The 16,679-nt window shown below is 47.1% G+C and overlaps 1 protein-coding gene across 3 annotated transcripts in view; it reads right to left on the minus strand.

Moving 5' to 3' along the window:
- Nucleotides 1-456: 456 nt before the first annotated feature.
- LOC138282863 (serine/threonine-protein phosphatase 6 regulatory ankyrin repeat subunit B-like) overlaps nucleotides 457-16,679 on the minus strand; it is a 366,276-nt gene continuing 350,053 nt past the window's right edge. Inside the window, exons 27-28 of one of the 3 annotated variants that reach the window (XM_069220832.1) lie at nucleotides 14,414-14,566; nucleotides 457-1,185 (exon numbers count right to left, since the gene is read on the minus strand). In XM_069220832.1, the coding sequence (XP_069076933.1) occupies nucleotides 977-1,185; nucleotides 14,414-14,566 (362 nt within the window). In that variant the 3' untranslated portion in view covers nucleotides 457-976. The remainder of the gene's footprint in view (nucleotides 1,186-14,413; nucleotides 14,567-16,679) is intronic. The other 2 variants (XM_069220834.1, XM_069220833.1) reach the window with 2 other exon arrangements.

Raw genomic sequence — 16,679 nt, forward strand, 5'->3', positions numbered from 1 at the left:
TGTTGTTCATGGAGCTTTGTTTAAATACGCCCTTGCAACAAACAGTTATTCAAGGACGTATTTGCGCCAAAATATAGTGTCAATTGACGAACTTGCTTTTCATGTACTTACGCAAAAACATGTTACGCAAGTTTGGCACCCTAATTATCAAGTTTGAGTTGCAGGGGGTCTTTACAAAGCCTTCTTGGCTCTTATTTTAGTTTGGGAATTTCTTGGGTTGGGTAGAACAGCCATCACTTCTGTAGTGTAATGAGCTGTCCAGTAGTTCATGGCCCTTTGGTTATTTTTGTCCTTTTAGAGGCAACACACCACACACCATTCTGAAGGGCACCAAGTGTCTTTCAGCGTAATTCACATCCAGAAATCAATCATAACCCTAACTGAAATAAGAACAGTCCAACCTTTCACGGTAAATCTTTAAAACATTATGAGTTTCAGGAGCAACCACCTGAACTAAAAATAAAAATCGAGCGTGTATTTTATTATTTGGAAATACTTTATGGCACAATGGCAGTGATCGTGAAATTGTACATGAATCACTAATACTCTTAAATAAGTATATTGTCGCATATTACACAACTAAAGACATTATTGTTGAACAAAAGTAAAGTACTTCAAATCAATGCATTGTGATCAGCTATGTGAGTAAAAGATGCGTCAAGTAATTTCACTTTGTGGTTTACCAAATTAAACGGTATTAAGTATAATATTTTGCAACTCAGAGCATAGTGAATATTGCCTTTTCTGGACTCTGAGCACGCGCCCATGATTCTCTGGTTTACCCGGGAGCAGTGATGCATATACGCAGCTGGCTAACACCTGGCGGCCTTCACAGCTCGTAGAAACCTTGTGGAACATGATCACGTGACTTCATCTGCAGCTGTCCAGCCTGTGCACCAGTCTGCACCATTGTCATTCTTCGATATGTGCCGAGTATCCTGCTCGGCATTCTGTTGCTCAAGTGATAATCTTAAAATCAGAAGACGCCATTTTGACTTTTCGGGGTTGCCAGCCTTTGAAAGGGTTGAGTGAGGGAAGTCTGCACGTGACCAGCAGGCTCCCTTCCAAACAGCGCCCCATCTCTCTGTCCTTTCATCGCAAGGTAACGCAGGGCAACAGCATGCCAGTCGATCGCATCCTCAATGTGCACGCGGCCAACTGCGTGTGATCCTCGAAGGAACGAGCCTGCCAACAGGAAGATGCAGAGACAGTCAGCACAATCATGCATTGATAGAAAAATGCACAAATGACCTGATAGATATCATCCCCGTGGGGTAACATTGCATATTGCACCACAAACCTACATGGTCCTACTTTGATTATGGATCAGGATTTTCTTACTATCCTGGTGTAATCATGTATAGTGAGGTATATCAATGGATGATGCTCTATAGTGGTTCCCAACCTTTTCACTTCTTTGGACCCCCACTTTATCATTACTGGTAACCGGGGAGCCCCACTGGATCATTATTGGAATCCATGGACCCCCCCCCACCACTGAGTCATTACTGGAAGTCGAAGACCATGGCGTAAACTTTGTTGATGATTTGAAACGCAAAACAATACACAAAAACGACATAAACAAGCATTCATCAAACACATATATAAATTATAACACAATTTATCTAATTTGCAAACAAGTGCAAATAAAAAAATAAAAAATTTAATTTTAATAGGAAGGTTGGAGCTTTTATAAAGTCATCTGAAGCTACACAGCATCCATATTATAATACATTTGATGCACCTGCACTGCTCTCATGAATACATTTGAGTTTTAGCCTCCAATTTCAAATTTCTTGACATTTACAGAACATCTTAAAATTTTAAATTGTACGTATAGCCACTTTATTTCTGTACCCTTTATTAATGTGTTAATATTATTTGATTTTCTAAGCAGTCATGGACCCCCAGAGGAGGCTCCATGAAGTCCCTGGACCATTGGTTGGGAACCACTGCTCTATTGTGTATTTCACACCCCAGATTTACAAACACTTTGCACCAGGTTTTGCTTTTTTAATAATCAAATGCAAATCTCGATTTGTGTTGGGTTGTAACTCAAAGCTGTACAATTCACTGACTTGCGTTAATTTGCATCAAAGGAGCGTTCCATGGGTGGGGTATGGGTGTTACCAAACAACCACCCATGGTTTTTGATGTAAATCCTATCTACAAAGAATTGTAGTTAGGAATTTGCACTAAAATGCTGCCCTCTTTCAGGTGGCGTACGAGGAGAAACGTTTTCATTTCTACTCAGGTTCCCTCTTTGCACGTGTAGTGCATGCTAAGGCACATATAAAAAGTAGGAAATACCTTAAAGCATAGTTTGTGTACTGCAAGGGACACCTTCCAGTACAAAACTACGCTTCATACAAAGGAGACACCCTTTCACTACAGCACAAGGGTCTCTGCATTAAAACATGGCAGCCAAAAGTGCTCCATCACAGGGAGAGAGCAGACCAGGGCCACATCTTAGTGGATATGGCATAGTTCTGCTCTTTCCACTTCATGTAGTGCAGTGCAACAACTTTACTTGCTGCCCTGCGTTGCATGAATTGTGTGTAGACCTGGACCCATGTGTTTAACTTAAAATTTTACCATAATCTATGTTGAATACTAAAACCTTGACTCTCAAACTCTTTAAATAAAATTGAATTTAATCAGGCAACCTAGCCACTCTATCCTTTGGGTAAAATATCGGATCATAGAAATACCATGTCACATAACCAATTACAAACAGTTTCAGCACCTGATCAAGCAAGCTCAGTTACCTATGATGGCAGAGGCTCTCTTCTGACCTCCATGTCCATCCCCTGCAGTCCACCATTATCCTGTGCGTGGAAGCCAGCCAGGAAGCAGTATAGTGGTGGAGGCGACAGCGGCTGGTGAAACCTCCGTTTTGTCTCCCCCCCCCATTCCTAGGAAGTGGTGGCAAAAAGTCCATGGGCAGGCGGAGGTGCACTGAGGTCGACCTGACTTCACGGTCTGCCTCACATGAGAGGAGGTAGATGGCCGCGGCAGAGGCAGCGACAAATCACTTATCACATAGCCACATCAATGGCAGTCAATGAGGAGGGGACCTCACAGCCCCCCTGGAACAGAGGCCGGAGGAACACCCTCTATTGCTGACCTGCCTCACACGCATAGTACTGTGCTCCGGCAGCACTGCGTAAAGAGGTAGAGGCAAAGATGCTGTGACCGGAGCAGGACCCTCTGTTGGTGCTCCCCTGCTATCTGACTGAGTAGTGACCAGCCATTTGAAGCAGGAGCCTAGAGGCCGAGGAGCAGAGCCACTGACAGCCAGGTGAGACTGGACTGAGTAGAGATGTGACATGATATCCTAGAGAAGAGCCCTCCATATATTTATGGACATGGTGGGGCCCTCGACTGGGCCCTGGCCCTGGATCGGGAGAGATTGGGGGCCTGGAAGTCCCTTGGCCTCGGGAGACAGCGCAGCTAGACATAGTTTGTAATCCCCTGACGTGGAGTGGCACCTCCTCACCTGCTGGAGGGCTTACACTGCTCTGCCACACTCATTGGTGCCAACAGAACAGCACACCCTCTCTGTTTGGCAGTGCAAAGTAATCCGGAGTCCTTAAAGCTATACGAGGAAGGCTTGCCTTTCTAGGGCAGGAAATCCAAGACCTAGAATAAGAACATTTCAGCTCTCATGACATGGCTGCACTTGCTGAGATCCGGGACAAAATAACAGACTTCTCAGAAGAGGCCACAGAGAAACATATTACCTGGACATGGAGGCACAGGCTCACCGCTATGGGGAGGGTTACCACCCAAGCAAGACACGAGCTGGTCTTTTACGCAAGCCACAAGCTTCTACTTATGTGGTTCAACTGCTGGATGACAAGCAGATCCTTCAATCTCCTTCAATCCTCCCACAAAACTCTGTTACGCACCTTGAACTCCTTTTAGGCTAAGCTATATACTACAACATCAGCCCACTCAAAGAGCGATTTCAAAACATACTTTAATGAAATACAACCTATCTGGTTAGACCATGCTCATAGGGAATACCTCAATTCACCTACCACAGTGGAGGAACTCGCACAGGACATTCACCATTTGACAGGCGATAAGGCACCAGGCCTAGATGGCCTGAAGTCTGCCTTTTACAAAACCGTTGCCCTTGCTCTTACACCCCAACCTGTTAGCAATCTTTCAAGAATCGCTGGAAGAGGGTACCTTATCCCTGTCTCGCAGGGAATCGGTTATTGTAACAATCCTTAAACCAGATAAACCAGTGTAGTATTTTGATTCCTACAGTTGCTGTCCACTTTAATGTGGACAATAAGATTTTTGCCATAATCCTGGCCAACCGCCTCCTTCTCCTGTTGCCCAAACTAGCCTGGCCTGATCAATCCGGGTTTATTCCATGCTGCTCCACTTCTTATAATCCGCATACCATCTTTGCGACCATGCATCACCTAGCTCCTCAGGACCCGGTGACTGCTGCTCTTTTGATGCTACAAAATCCTTCGACTCCCTCGAGTGGCCTACCTATTTGCTTTGCTTGCAAGCATGGGCTTGAGCTCCAAATTCCTTCATCAGATTTGACTCCTATATACCTTGCCCACTGCGCATATGGGGCTCAATGGAATGCTGTAAGTACAGTTCTCACCCATCCCTTTTGCCATGGCGATGGAGCCTTTAGCGGCTCAGCTTAGGCAACACTATTTCAGCCATGGCCTTGACTTTACCTCTAGAAGGGTGTTGGCCTCCATGTACATTGATGACATCACAGTTTATATTCACAACCCACAGACAAATTTAGCCCCAATTACACAAGAGATTATTCTCTTAGGAGGCTACTCTTGTATTTTGATTAACTGGTCAAATCTATCCTCTTTCCCCTCACGGATGGCACTCAGTGCTTCCCTATGGAATATCCATTCAAATGGGCATCCAAGAGAGTATGATGGCTCGGCCTGATCTGGAGGAAAGTTGGAAAGCAAACTGTGGCTGAACCATGTCCTTGTTTGAAGACAGAATCCCAATTTGGTCTTGCCTGCCCCTTTCGATCACTGTGAGTATTGTAATAGCGAAGATAGTTGTCCTACAAAGTTCCTTTATCTTTTTCTCAATTTGCCCATCCCCCTGACAGCCCAATATCTGCGCCGCCTGCGCTCCAACTTAATCGTACTGACCTGGGCGGACAAACAGCCCCGCATTAAATGGGAGATCCTGACACTCCTGCTCAGCCAGGGCGGCCTAGGTGCACCTGACATGGCGCTCTATGCACTATGGCCCATATTTATACTTTTTTAGTGCCACATTTACGCTGCTTTTTGACACAAAAACAGCGCAAACGTACAAAATACAATTGTATTTTGCAAGTTTTAGCTGTTTTTGTGTCAAATAATGACGCAAATGCAGCGCTGAAAAAGTATAAAAACGGGCCTATGTGCTGAGGCACAATACCCACACCACTGGCTCTATCCACAGCCTTTTCAGTCACATGTAGCTATTGTAGCAGATTATAAAGTGATTTTGCTGCTGTTCACCACTGCCCTTTATGTTCACTACAAGACTCCCAGAGCGGAGGTGGACACAGGTGGATGCGTGAGATGGGCATGGGACTGTATGTGGAGATGTGCCAAACCACCTCACCTCTATGCTCTATCCATTCCGCTTGGGTGTAACCCCCAGCTGCCACCCTTGCAGGACGCGGGGCCAGAACACGCGCCCGAGAGCGAGAGCAAGAACAAACGACCTTCTCCAATCTGTATCCAGAGAACCAATTTTGGCCTCCATTTGAGATATCTGTTATCTCATGCCCCACGGTCCTGGAAGTACTGCGGAACCATGAACTCCAGGCCGCATGCCAGCACCCCAAGCCCGACACTCCTGGCCCTGGAACATATGCTAACTAATTCATCACCATGCAAATCAGTACCAGATTATAATCTATTATGCAAACATCCATGCCGGTAGCTAAACCAGTGGCCCGTACCGCATAGATACCTGACACAGACCCCCCCCATCACTGACGCCCACTGGTCCTACTGCTGTGGCCAGACAGCAACACTATCTCCTAACTATAGGTTGCGTTTGATACATTTTAAATTTCTACACCACATTTAACACACCCCCACACCTCTTCCACAAGCAGTCGCAGCCTCACCGCTATGCTACTCCTTCCATCTAAGAGCTGAGGGGCCATTCACTGGGACCAGAGACCAGCTCCTACTGTGCTCGCTTGCCTGTGAAATGCACCGTACTGCTAGGAGCAACTGACTAAATTCTGGGACCTAATGCCTCCGCGATCTCATCACAAAGATATTTGGGGACTGTTTCTTACATATATGCACCAAAGGAACTGACCTGCAGCCTTGCGCCATCACCCTGAACCAGAGGCTGGTCCTCTGTCCCCTGCCACCTCGTGTCACTCCAGGTGGATGCTGCGGGGGCCTCAGACAATCCATTAAAGCAGTCGGGATAGTGTCTCTCTGTTACTTTGTCACCGACCTCGAATCCCTGTTTGAATGTTGGCAGTGAGTTACTGAGGGCATGCACCTATTGTGCTGTCAATGGACGTATGTAGCCACCTGTGTGAAGGGTATCATTCTACTATTGTTTATTATATGCATCATTATGCCATCATGCTTATTCCCTGCCCCTTTTGACCCCCCACTTTTTCCATACTCACCTCCCTATCCCCCTCCATGTTTTACACCTATATACTGCTGTTTGTTTTTCACTACAAATGCAAATAAAAATATATATTTTTAAAAACCTTTGTTTGAAATGTGCCCCCATACCTTTCTCCCTTTCCCACCTGCCGTGAACTGAGGAGCGGGGCCTAGCAGGCCACATTTGAGTATCATGGGCAGGCAATAGTGTTATTCTTACTTGTGGAACAAACTGGACACTGCCAATCATCTCGCTTGCAACCTTTTGTGTCCCCTCTCTTTGGTCCAAATGGGCAGGGACAAACAGCATCAGCAGCCCTCACAGGGCAAAATCGACAAACTAACCAGGCCACGCCCTGTGTCAAATGGGCAGACATAACACCAGCTGGCAGGTGAGCTGCCTCTGAACTCCACAGCATCAGCCTTACAGGCATTACAGTACTTCCACACACCCCTGGCCAGGAAAATCACAGCTGAGTCTTGACCTCTCCCTGCTCTGACAAGACCTGAGAAACAATGTTGAAAGGGTAACTGAGGTCGAAGGACGGCAGTCAGAGGCCAAGGACTCTATCAATCATTCCAAACAAGTCTTACAGGACTCCAGAAACAGTCTGCCGACTGGAGGCCCATGTTGAGGATGCAGAAGGGCATTCTTGACAGAACAATATCAGGATTGTCGGAATTCCAGAGGGACCTTGTGGCCTGTCGTTTTCCCAATTCATCTCTGCATGTCTGAAATCCTAAATCCCGGTGGATGAAGTATACGCCTGCTTTCTAATTGAGGGAGCATACAGGTCCAAGGCCCAATGCCCGCCGCTAGGATCATCATCACGACCTATGATTGCACGTATTTTTACCTTTGCGGATAGGGATGCAATCTGAGGGCAGCCTGCAAACTCAGTAAACTACAATGTAGCACTGCGTCGGTCTTTCCGGACTACACCCCGAAAGTTCAACCACACAACATCATTCCTCGAGGTCAAACAGAAGATAAGGGAGATGCAAATAAAATATATGGTTCTGTCCCTGAATAAGCTGAAGGTTATTTACAAAGGCAAGACTTTGTTCTTTGACACACCCAAATGCCCATGGGACTCGGTAAAGGAACAGCTATACTTTGGGAGTGTAACCCCTCTACCGTAGGTATCTCCGGGGAAGCCTGGTCCACAGAGTTGGAAGAGCCTGCCCTGTAGAGATCAAAGCCAAAGAAGGTGGCACTATTCAGAGGATCCCACAACGCACAATCTGAAGCTGTCCCATCTAGTGTCTGATGGGGAGACGCCCAGAGACCCTACTTTGTCTTAAGTTTACTCCTTTCCGTGATGTACAATGTTATAGGCATAACATACTTTATAATGGGGGAATATATATATATTCAATTGTCAAGTCCCAAGTTAATGAGATGCTTCTTGTGGAGAAGTGTAGGGTGGGGGATTGGGGGAAAGTGTTTCTATTTGATGTTGAAAGGATTTCCGTATTACCAGTAGCCCTACTGGCATGGTTTTCGTGGCGGTGCTACTGCCGCGGAAACTATGGCGGTGGGCCGGCTCATAATGCTGCCGGCGGTCTTCTGTGGACCGCCGGGTCGGAGATGAACATCTCCGGCCCGGCAGTTCATACCGCCATGATGGTATGAGTGGTGATGTGGCAGGTTGGCAGCGGCCAACCCCCCACACTCATAATGTGGCGGTATACGGCGGTGATACCGCCACATTAACCATGGCAGTCAAAAGACCGCCATGGTCAAAATGAGGGCCATAGAGTACTCAGTGCTTGTTGTATGTCTACTTTGAGGTGCAAGAAAACAACAAGCACAGCTATAAAAATGTACAAGGCAATCAATTATAAAGTCTGTGTAAACATGTTAAGACGGAACTAACCTTTTGGCCAGTGCCCGTCGCTCCCCCTGTGTGGTCACTGATGCTGCTGCCTGTCTCCTCACAGAGCCTGCTGGCTATGTGTTCGAGGCATCTGTCAGGTCTGTCTATCTTTCTCCTTTATTCTTTTCTTTTTGCCTCTTCCTAGTTTTTTCACTTTATTTCTCTCTTTACTGCTTTACTTTGCCCCTATTCCTCTCGTTCGCTCTCCGCTTTGCTCCTCGTGCTTTTCCCTGCCACTGCTGCCCCCGTGGCCCCACCCCCACCCGCACGCCAAAGGCAAGCCCATCTACGCCCGTCCTCGCTTGGACCGCACCCAGCGCCACGGACCCTGGATCTTGCGCCACCCAATGATACGACACCAAGACCCTCCACGCTCTGCATCCAGGATGCCAGAGCGACTGTCATTCTGCCTCCCCCAAGACCACTTTTGGACATTTCTCCTGCCGAGACCCAAAGACCACCACCCGTGGCACCCTCATATACACACCACCCAGATCATGAACAGCGTTCAGCGAAACCATCATTGACCACGTAGCCCCCCCCAAGCACTCGCCTCCTGCAAAAACCTGCTCCTAAGCGATCTCAGCTTCCATTTCAACAATCACAGTGACCTCAACCCTACTAGAGAACCTGAACAGAATTGGACTCAAGCAACTGGTGATTTCACCAACGCACACCACCAGACACACCCTCGACCCCATCTTTTCTGCTAGCAGCAACATCACCATTGGCATTGTGACCCCGCTACACTGGACCGACCACCACTGCATCCATTTTTCCATCTCCACTCCTGCAGCACACACCCAGGCAACACGACCCGCCTACAGAAGATGGAATCATGTCCCAAAGCAGCCACTCACCAGTTTCCTCACCAAAACTCCTCCTCCGGACACACAGATGCCAACACATCAGCGAATGGATCACCAACTGCGCCAACACCCTAGCTCCTCTCCGAATGACCACAGAGAAACACTCTTCCAAAAAAGCTGGTTCACCCCCGCACTCCAGGAATCTAAGCATGTATGCAGGAGGCTAGAAAAGAAGTGGAGAAACAGCAAGTCTCCACAAGACATGGTAGCTTTCAAAACCACCACAAGATCCCATCACAGCCTGATCAGGACCACCAGGAAGAATGCCCTACAAGACCACATGAACTCCACCTCTCACAACACTAAAGAACTCTTCATTATCATCAATGAATCTGCCAAACCACAGGTCAAGACCACCGGCATCCCTCCATCTCAGGAACTCTGCAACAAACTGGCCACCTTCTTCCACAGGAAGATCAAGGACATTTATGACAGTTTCGGACCCCAAGACGCCCTGGACTCACCTAATACACCCCGCCAGGATCAGCTGAAACCACTAGACTCCTGCACACCTGGACCCCCCTCACGACAGATGACACCCTCTCCATCATGAGAAGCATCCACTCAGAAGCCCCGACTGACCCCTGCCCACACTACATCTTCAACAAGTCATGGGACCCTCACCGTCAGCCTGGATGACTCCTGGTGGCCCTCCACACTTGGCAAACCTCCCCTCCCAAACACACTGCACGCAACCTCAGCGTCATCCTCGACTCAACCCTCACCATGACCAGACAGGTCAACTCCATTGCCTCCTCCTGCTTCTACATCCTCCGACTCCTTTGAAAGATCATCAAATGGATACCAGCCAACTGCCGAAAAACCGTGACACAGGCCCTTGTTACAAGCAGACTCGACTACGCCAATGCCCTCTATGCTGGAGCCTCCAAGAAGAACCTGAACAAACTACAACAGATCCAGAACGCCGCCACCAGACTCATCCTAGACATCCCCGCTGAAAACAGATCACAGAACACTTGAGAAACCTCCACTGGCTCACCATTAAGAAGAGGATCAACTTCAAGCTCCTCGTACACGCCTACAGAGCCCTCCACGACAACAAAGCCAACTACCTTAACAATCGCATTAACTGGTACTCCCCTTCCAGACCGCACCACTAGTCCCAACAGTCACTCGCCAACATACCTTGCATAAAGAAGTCTTCAGCGGGTGGAAAATAATTTTCATACTTGGCAGCAAAGGGATGGAACTTCTTGACACAGCACTTCAGACAGTCGCCATCTCTGCCTCAGTTCAGGAAGGACCTATAGACCTGGCTCTTCAACTGATTCTTGAGGTACCCTCAGCACGTTGAGACCCTACAGGTGAGTAGTGCTCTTTATAAGCTCATGATTGATTGATTCTGCCCAATGAGCACTTGCCCTCAATATTCACATATCGATTTCCATAGATAAGGCTGGCAGGTTGATAGATAACTATAGATGACATGTAAGTGTTTCCTAATCTATCACTTAGCTTAACTGGACACCTAGATGCATAATTTCATGTGAGAGCAAGTTACTCAAGAGTGAACAACTGAAATGTGGGCTTCAACTTTCCATTCAAACAACAATCAAGCAACAAGTTTAAAACGATTATTAAAAAATGAAGGGCTTCTACAGGAATTAAGAGCCATGTTGAGCAAAACGGTGGTGGTGGTTAGGCTAGGGAGGTTAGAGTGGTGGTGAGGTTGGTGCTCGTGAGGGTGGCAGTGGTGTTGAGGTCGGTTTGGTGATGTTGGTGATAGTGGTAAGGCTGGTGAGGTGGTGGGTGAGGGTGGTGGTAGGATGGTGGCGGGGTTAGTGTGGTGGTAGTGAGGGTGAGATAATGAGGATGGAGAGGGGGTTGTGGTGAGGGTGGTGAATGTGGTGGTGAGCCTGGAAGTATTAGTGTGGTGGTTGAGTGATTAGAATGGTGTTGGTGAAGGTGAGGAAGATAGTGGTGGTGAGGGTGGTGCTGGTGATGAGCGTGTTGGTGGTGAATGTGGTGGTGGTAGCTAGGGTGGGGGTGGTTAGGGTAGTGGTGGTGATGGTTAGGTTGAAGATTAGGTAAGAGGTATGGTGGTCAAAGAGTAGTGAAGGTGGTAGCATGGTGGGCGCGGTTAGGGTAGGGGATGGTTAGGGCTGTGGTGGTTAGGGTAGGTTTGTGGTGGTGTTTAGGGTCGTTGTATTTAGGGTGGCAATTAGGATGGTGGTGGTTAGGGTAGGGTGGTGGCAGTGGTGGTAGGATGCTGATTAAGGTGGTGGTGGATAGGGTTGGATGGAGGTGGTTAGGGTGGTTGTTAGGGTAAGTTGGCGATTAGTAGGGTGGTTTAGGGTGGTGGGTAAAAAAGGGATATGGGATGGTGGTGGAATGATGGTCGTGGTAGGGTGGTTGTAGCGGTATAGTTGTGGTAGTGCAGGCGGTGGTTAGGGTTTTGGTTAGGGTAATGTGGTAGTGGTAGGGTGGTGGTGAGGATGTGGTGGTAAGGGTGGTGGTGATTAGGGTGGAGCGGTGGTTAGGGCAGGGTGGTGGTGGTTAGGGCCAGTTTGAGGTGGTTAGGGAGGTGTTTGTTAGGGTGGTGGTGATTGGGGTAGGATGGAGGTCAGTAGGGTGGTGGAGGTGCCATACTAGACCCCTGTCAAATAAGTCTGCAGTGTTTAGGTTGGTGATGGTGTTTAGGTTTGTGGTGGAAGGGTGGTGGTAGGATGGTGAGATGTGGTAGAGTGGTGTTAGGATGGGGTGGAGTGGTGGTGGTAGGATGGTTGTAGGGTGGTGGTGGTTGAAGGATGATGATGCATGGTAGTGTGGTGGGGTGGTAGAGACGTGTGGTGGCAGTAGGGTGCTCCTGGTAGGGGTGGTGGATGGTAGGGAGGGAGGCAGTAAGTTTGTGGTGGTAGAGTTGTCATACACATAATGATGTGGGAGGAGGCCCAGGGAAACGAGCAAACAACAGGGACAATTGCGAAGAAGAAAAAAGTACCTCAATCCCACAGTGAGCAGCGGAAGAAAACTAATCAAAAAGAAGCAATCTGTTCTTGGTCATGCTCCAGGGGAGAAATAAACGAACACAGAGAAAGTGAAATCGGAATGCACTGACCAATCAGTAGGCAGCAAATAAAAGTGACAATGAAGCTAATTAATTGTAAGGAGTGGGTGGACTCTAAGTCCTTTTTAGTTAGCAAAATGTATTGTAAGCGACAGCACATGCACTGTCTCGAGGAGGACCTAAAAAGTTCTGGGTACTCACACAAGGGCAGATGGGCTTCTTACAGTGATCAAGATCTATTGAACATTATCTTTTCTTTAATTCAATAAAGCACCTTGTCATTTCAAAGGGGGCAAATCATATTACATTGCATATGTCAGGATTTCTGTCAAAGAAGAGGCATTGATAAATTCTAATGGTTATGGAATGATGTGCCACAGGTTGCAATAAGTATTATGTTTGAGCAAGGAGACCATAGAAATCTAGAGTTCAGATGAAGAAAGAATGTCTAGAATGGTGGACTGTTCCAAGTGAAAGACTATGGGCCTGATTTAGATCTTGGAGGTTGCAGCACCAAGCCGCATTGGTGGTGGACCTGAGAAGACCGTCAAGGGGACGGTGTTCTGCCCGACGTATTTGGATGTTACAGCCCTGCAAGCGGTGGACAGGTGGCGGTTCGCTGACGAAGGGAGGATATCGCAGGAATCAATGGACAGCAGACAAAGCCAGTGGAAATGGGATAAAGGTACTTTTTACACACACACACACACACACACACACACACACACACACACACACACACACACACACACACTCTACCATATGTGTTCCCCTGCACAACTCATGACACAACACACCACATACACACCATTATCCATTGCCAATCCTACAACACAACACGTACACGCTGCTAACTCACACTGCCATACATCCATGACACAACATTCACACATTATTGACTCTGCACCCACACACAACACAACCACAACAAACACAACTACACACTCAGCTACACAAACACACAAGCACAACTACACACATCAAGAAAACTACAACCACACAACAGCACTCACCTAAATGCTGCACACAGCAACACAACATACACATCACAGCCATAGGAAGGTGACCCACATACTGATGCAACCAAACCAGCTCACCCCCTGCCCAATTGCATTGCATACACACATACACGTACTGAGTCACAAACACAACTCACAGCACAACATGACAGGTACAGGTCCACTGACAATGTGCACACCTGGACACAGTTGACAGTTGTGAATGTACCATCACTGTGGTGCCACTATTAATTTGCCAGTAAATACTGCCACCATAATGACAGCTGTGTATGTGTGCGATATGTGTTGTGTACCAGTGTGTCCTCATCTGTGTCTGACCCACTTGTGTCCCCGAAATATCTATGTCACAGTAACTTAAAAAAATTACTGTGACATGTATATGACTGTAGTGGTCCGACCTCCCATGCAGTGCCCACCCAACGTACTCTGGCAACTTTCATCCCTACCTTCAGGTCCGTAGATGGGAGATTAATGTTTTCTCCATGGGTTGGTGGCAGCAGTGATGGTAGGTGTTGTCCAGTCGTATCCAGTCAGAGACGGGGTGGAATGGGGGAAAAAAGGTGAGTTTTCACCCATTTCCTACCAATCCACCACCTCAGACACAGAGGTTGGACTGACACTTTTTTTTGGCGGTAATGCACATCCAAATCTGCACAACAGGAAGGGTGGCTAGGGCCCCACTGGCATTTCCTTTTCCCTCTCCTGCCATTGACATGGGTGGTACTCCTTGGCAAAAACGGCGGTTCCAGTGGGGGCTTTTGTCTGTGGGCCAGCCAACATCTAAATACGGCGGGTGGACCGTCACGGCAACAGACGTGTTTCCAGTCGAAAAGTCGACGGCGGGACCGTTACCGCCAAGATCTAAATCAGGCCCTATATCTGCAGGGTAGGCAGTCTGAACCAGATAGTCATATTTCAATCTCTGTTTAAGCATCTTTTTACAGAAAACCATAGCACAGCTAAAATTGGCTACCTTCTGGGGCCACTTGAGTCCTCCTCTTGTTAGGAGCCCTAATCCAGGCCCCAGATGTGTGAGCCAGCAGATCGATAGAGCGGGTGTCAGACACAGCATCTATATCTTCCTCTTCATTTATCAGGCCTCTCCCTCCAGTAGAGCAGAGCTTACCTTCAAAGGAGCACAAAAAATTACACATGGCACAATATTTCAGTCCATTATATCTACAACCTAGATGTCCTCGGTTCAAGATCTCTTGCAAGATCTGGCTCGTTGACTCACAAATTTGTAAAATCCAATTGGGGTTTTTATAATGACAAAATATACGTAAATAATCTACATTGAAAATTGTTAAATGTAAATTGCCCTCAAACAAGTTATATATGCTGGAATACCAGCCTGGATTTTATTTTTGAGTGGAGCTGCTTGCTCTCCCTATGTTTAGGTTGTGAGACATGTATTTCACAAAAATAGTCATATCGATCATTTTATGTCATGCCTTTCAGCTTAAACACATGATTTTTAAAAGGAAGCTTTTAAGACATTCATGCACATTATTATTACTTCTCCATCACAAAAGGCACTCAGGCCAATATGGTCCACTAAGCACACCATTAGAAGCAATCAGACAAAATGTATTGGGCAAAATCCACATCAAACGCGCCCAGTGCAATAGGAAGAGGGAGCAGAGAACACGTTGATGTTTAGGGCTCCTCAAGCACCACTGAGGAGGGACATGTCATGCAGTGGAAAGAATAGATTTGAAAACTAGACTAAAGTCCTGAGACCAGACACACGTTTCCTCCATATCCCTGCTAATACTAGTACAATTCCCCTGCTTCCTCCCCGCCACCACCCTTCCTTCTCTCTATAGGATTCCCATCTCTCCCTCTGAATGCTGCTTCACTCCTGTACCTCAGGAAATATTCCAATGACCCTGCATGTACTAAGTATCGGCAATTGGCTTGCACTCCACCATACTATGTAGAACGCTCAACTGCCCCCCAAAAAATAAACAAATATTGGAGATTTGATACCGTTTGGTAAAATAGTGAAAACAGGAAGCTTTGCCCTCCCCATTTTGCCAAAATGAGCCCCCCACTACCTATGCTTCCAAAACACGCACCACACGACAAATTGGAACCACTTGACACAAGCGTGGATCCTCTCCTGTTGGGTGCTGGAAGCCACAGGAGAGAAGAAGCCATGTCTGGACCTGGGCTGCATTTTCAGGTTACTAATGAAATAGTGCAATATATTTCATTGTTTTTAACAAAAGATGAGGAGAGGTAGTTGGTGCCTCGTCAAGAATGCTAACCACCTCATACCACCTTATTTCTATGTGTACTCTGTCCCAATACATTACTGTTGACTGCCGCTCAATCCACTAGTACTGACCAGTTGTGCGCCTCCAATATTTTTCTGAATTCTTCCACCAGTCCTCACCTCCTTTCAAGTTCAGAGTAAAGGGATTGCCCCGCCATACATTTTGTGGTGAAACACTTCCTGAATCTTCATTCTCGCCAATCCCTTCTCTGCTCATCAGCCCCGAATGTGAACCATTACTAAAGAACTACCTTCTGAAATGTATCTCGAGTAACAGATGTCCTTGTTCAGGTAAGAAATGCATGGAGCAGAGAAAAAAGGGCTTCTCCTAATGCATTAGAAAGTATATCGAGATTGAGTTGTCAAAAAAAGTTGGAAAACTTAAGGGTCCGATTATGATGGGGTCGGCACTCCAGTCTGAGGTGCAAATTCCTATTTGTGGCCAAATCGAGATCAGTCACTTAGTTAAATGTATCTGATTTTCTGTGGGGGCCCGCTGACACTTTGACACTGTGTTTGCTGTGGTAGAAGGCACAGATGAAAGATCAGGAAGGAGGCTTGTGTTGGAGATTGCATCTTTTTACTCAACGTGGAGGGGGTAACAGCCTCTTCTTGATGAACTAAAACCAGATGCGGTAGCTGATTGAGGTAGCCATTGGTTGATTACATTTAGAGAGGGATAACAGACATGGCTCAATATTTCTTGTTGGATCAAGGTCTCTCACTTCTCATGATTTCTGAAACTTCCATGTTGATGGCCATTACAGGTTCCCTGGTTTAACCTCCACTCATCCCTGCCCCCAGTAGGTCAAGATCCAGATTTGTCAGGGATTCTAGCCTTTCACAAGCCAATCTCATTCTTCAAAACTGCCCAACTGAGAGCCGATACAGAAGTGCTTAATTTGTAAATAACAACTTGCTGGTGCTCACAGCTCTCCTCTTAAACATGCGGCTGCTG

Source organism: Pleurodeles waltl, chromosome 2_2 (assembly GCF_031143425.1).
Source record: "Pleurodeles waltl isolate 20211129_DDA chromosome 2_2, aPleWal1.hap1.20221129, whole genome shotgun sequence".
NCBI lineage: Eukaryota > Metazoa > Chordata > Amphibia > Caudata > Salamandridae > Pleurodeles > Pleurodeles waltl.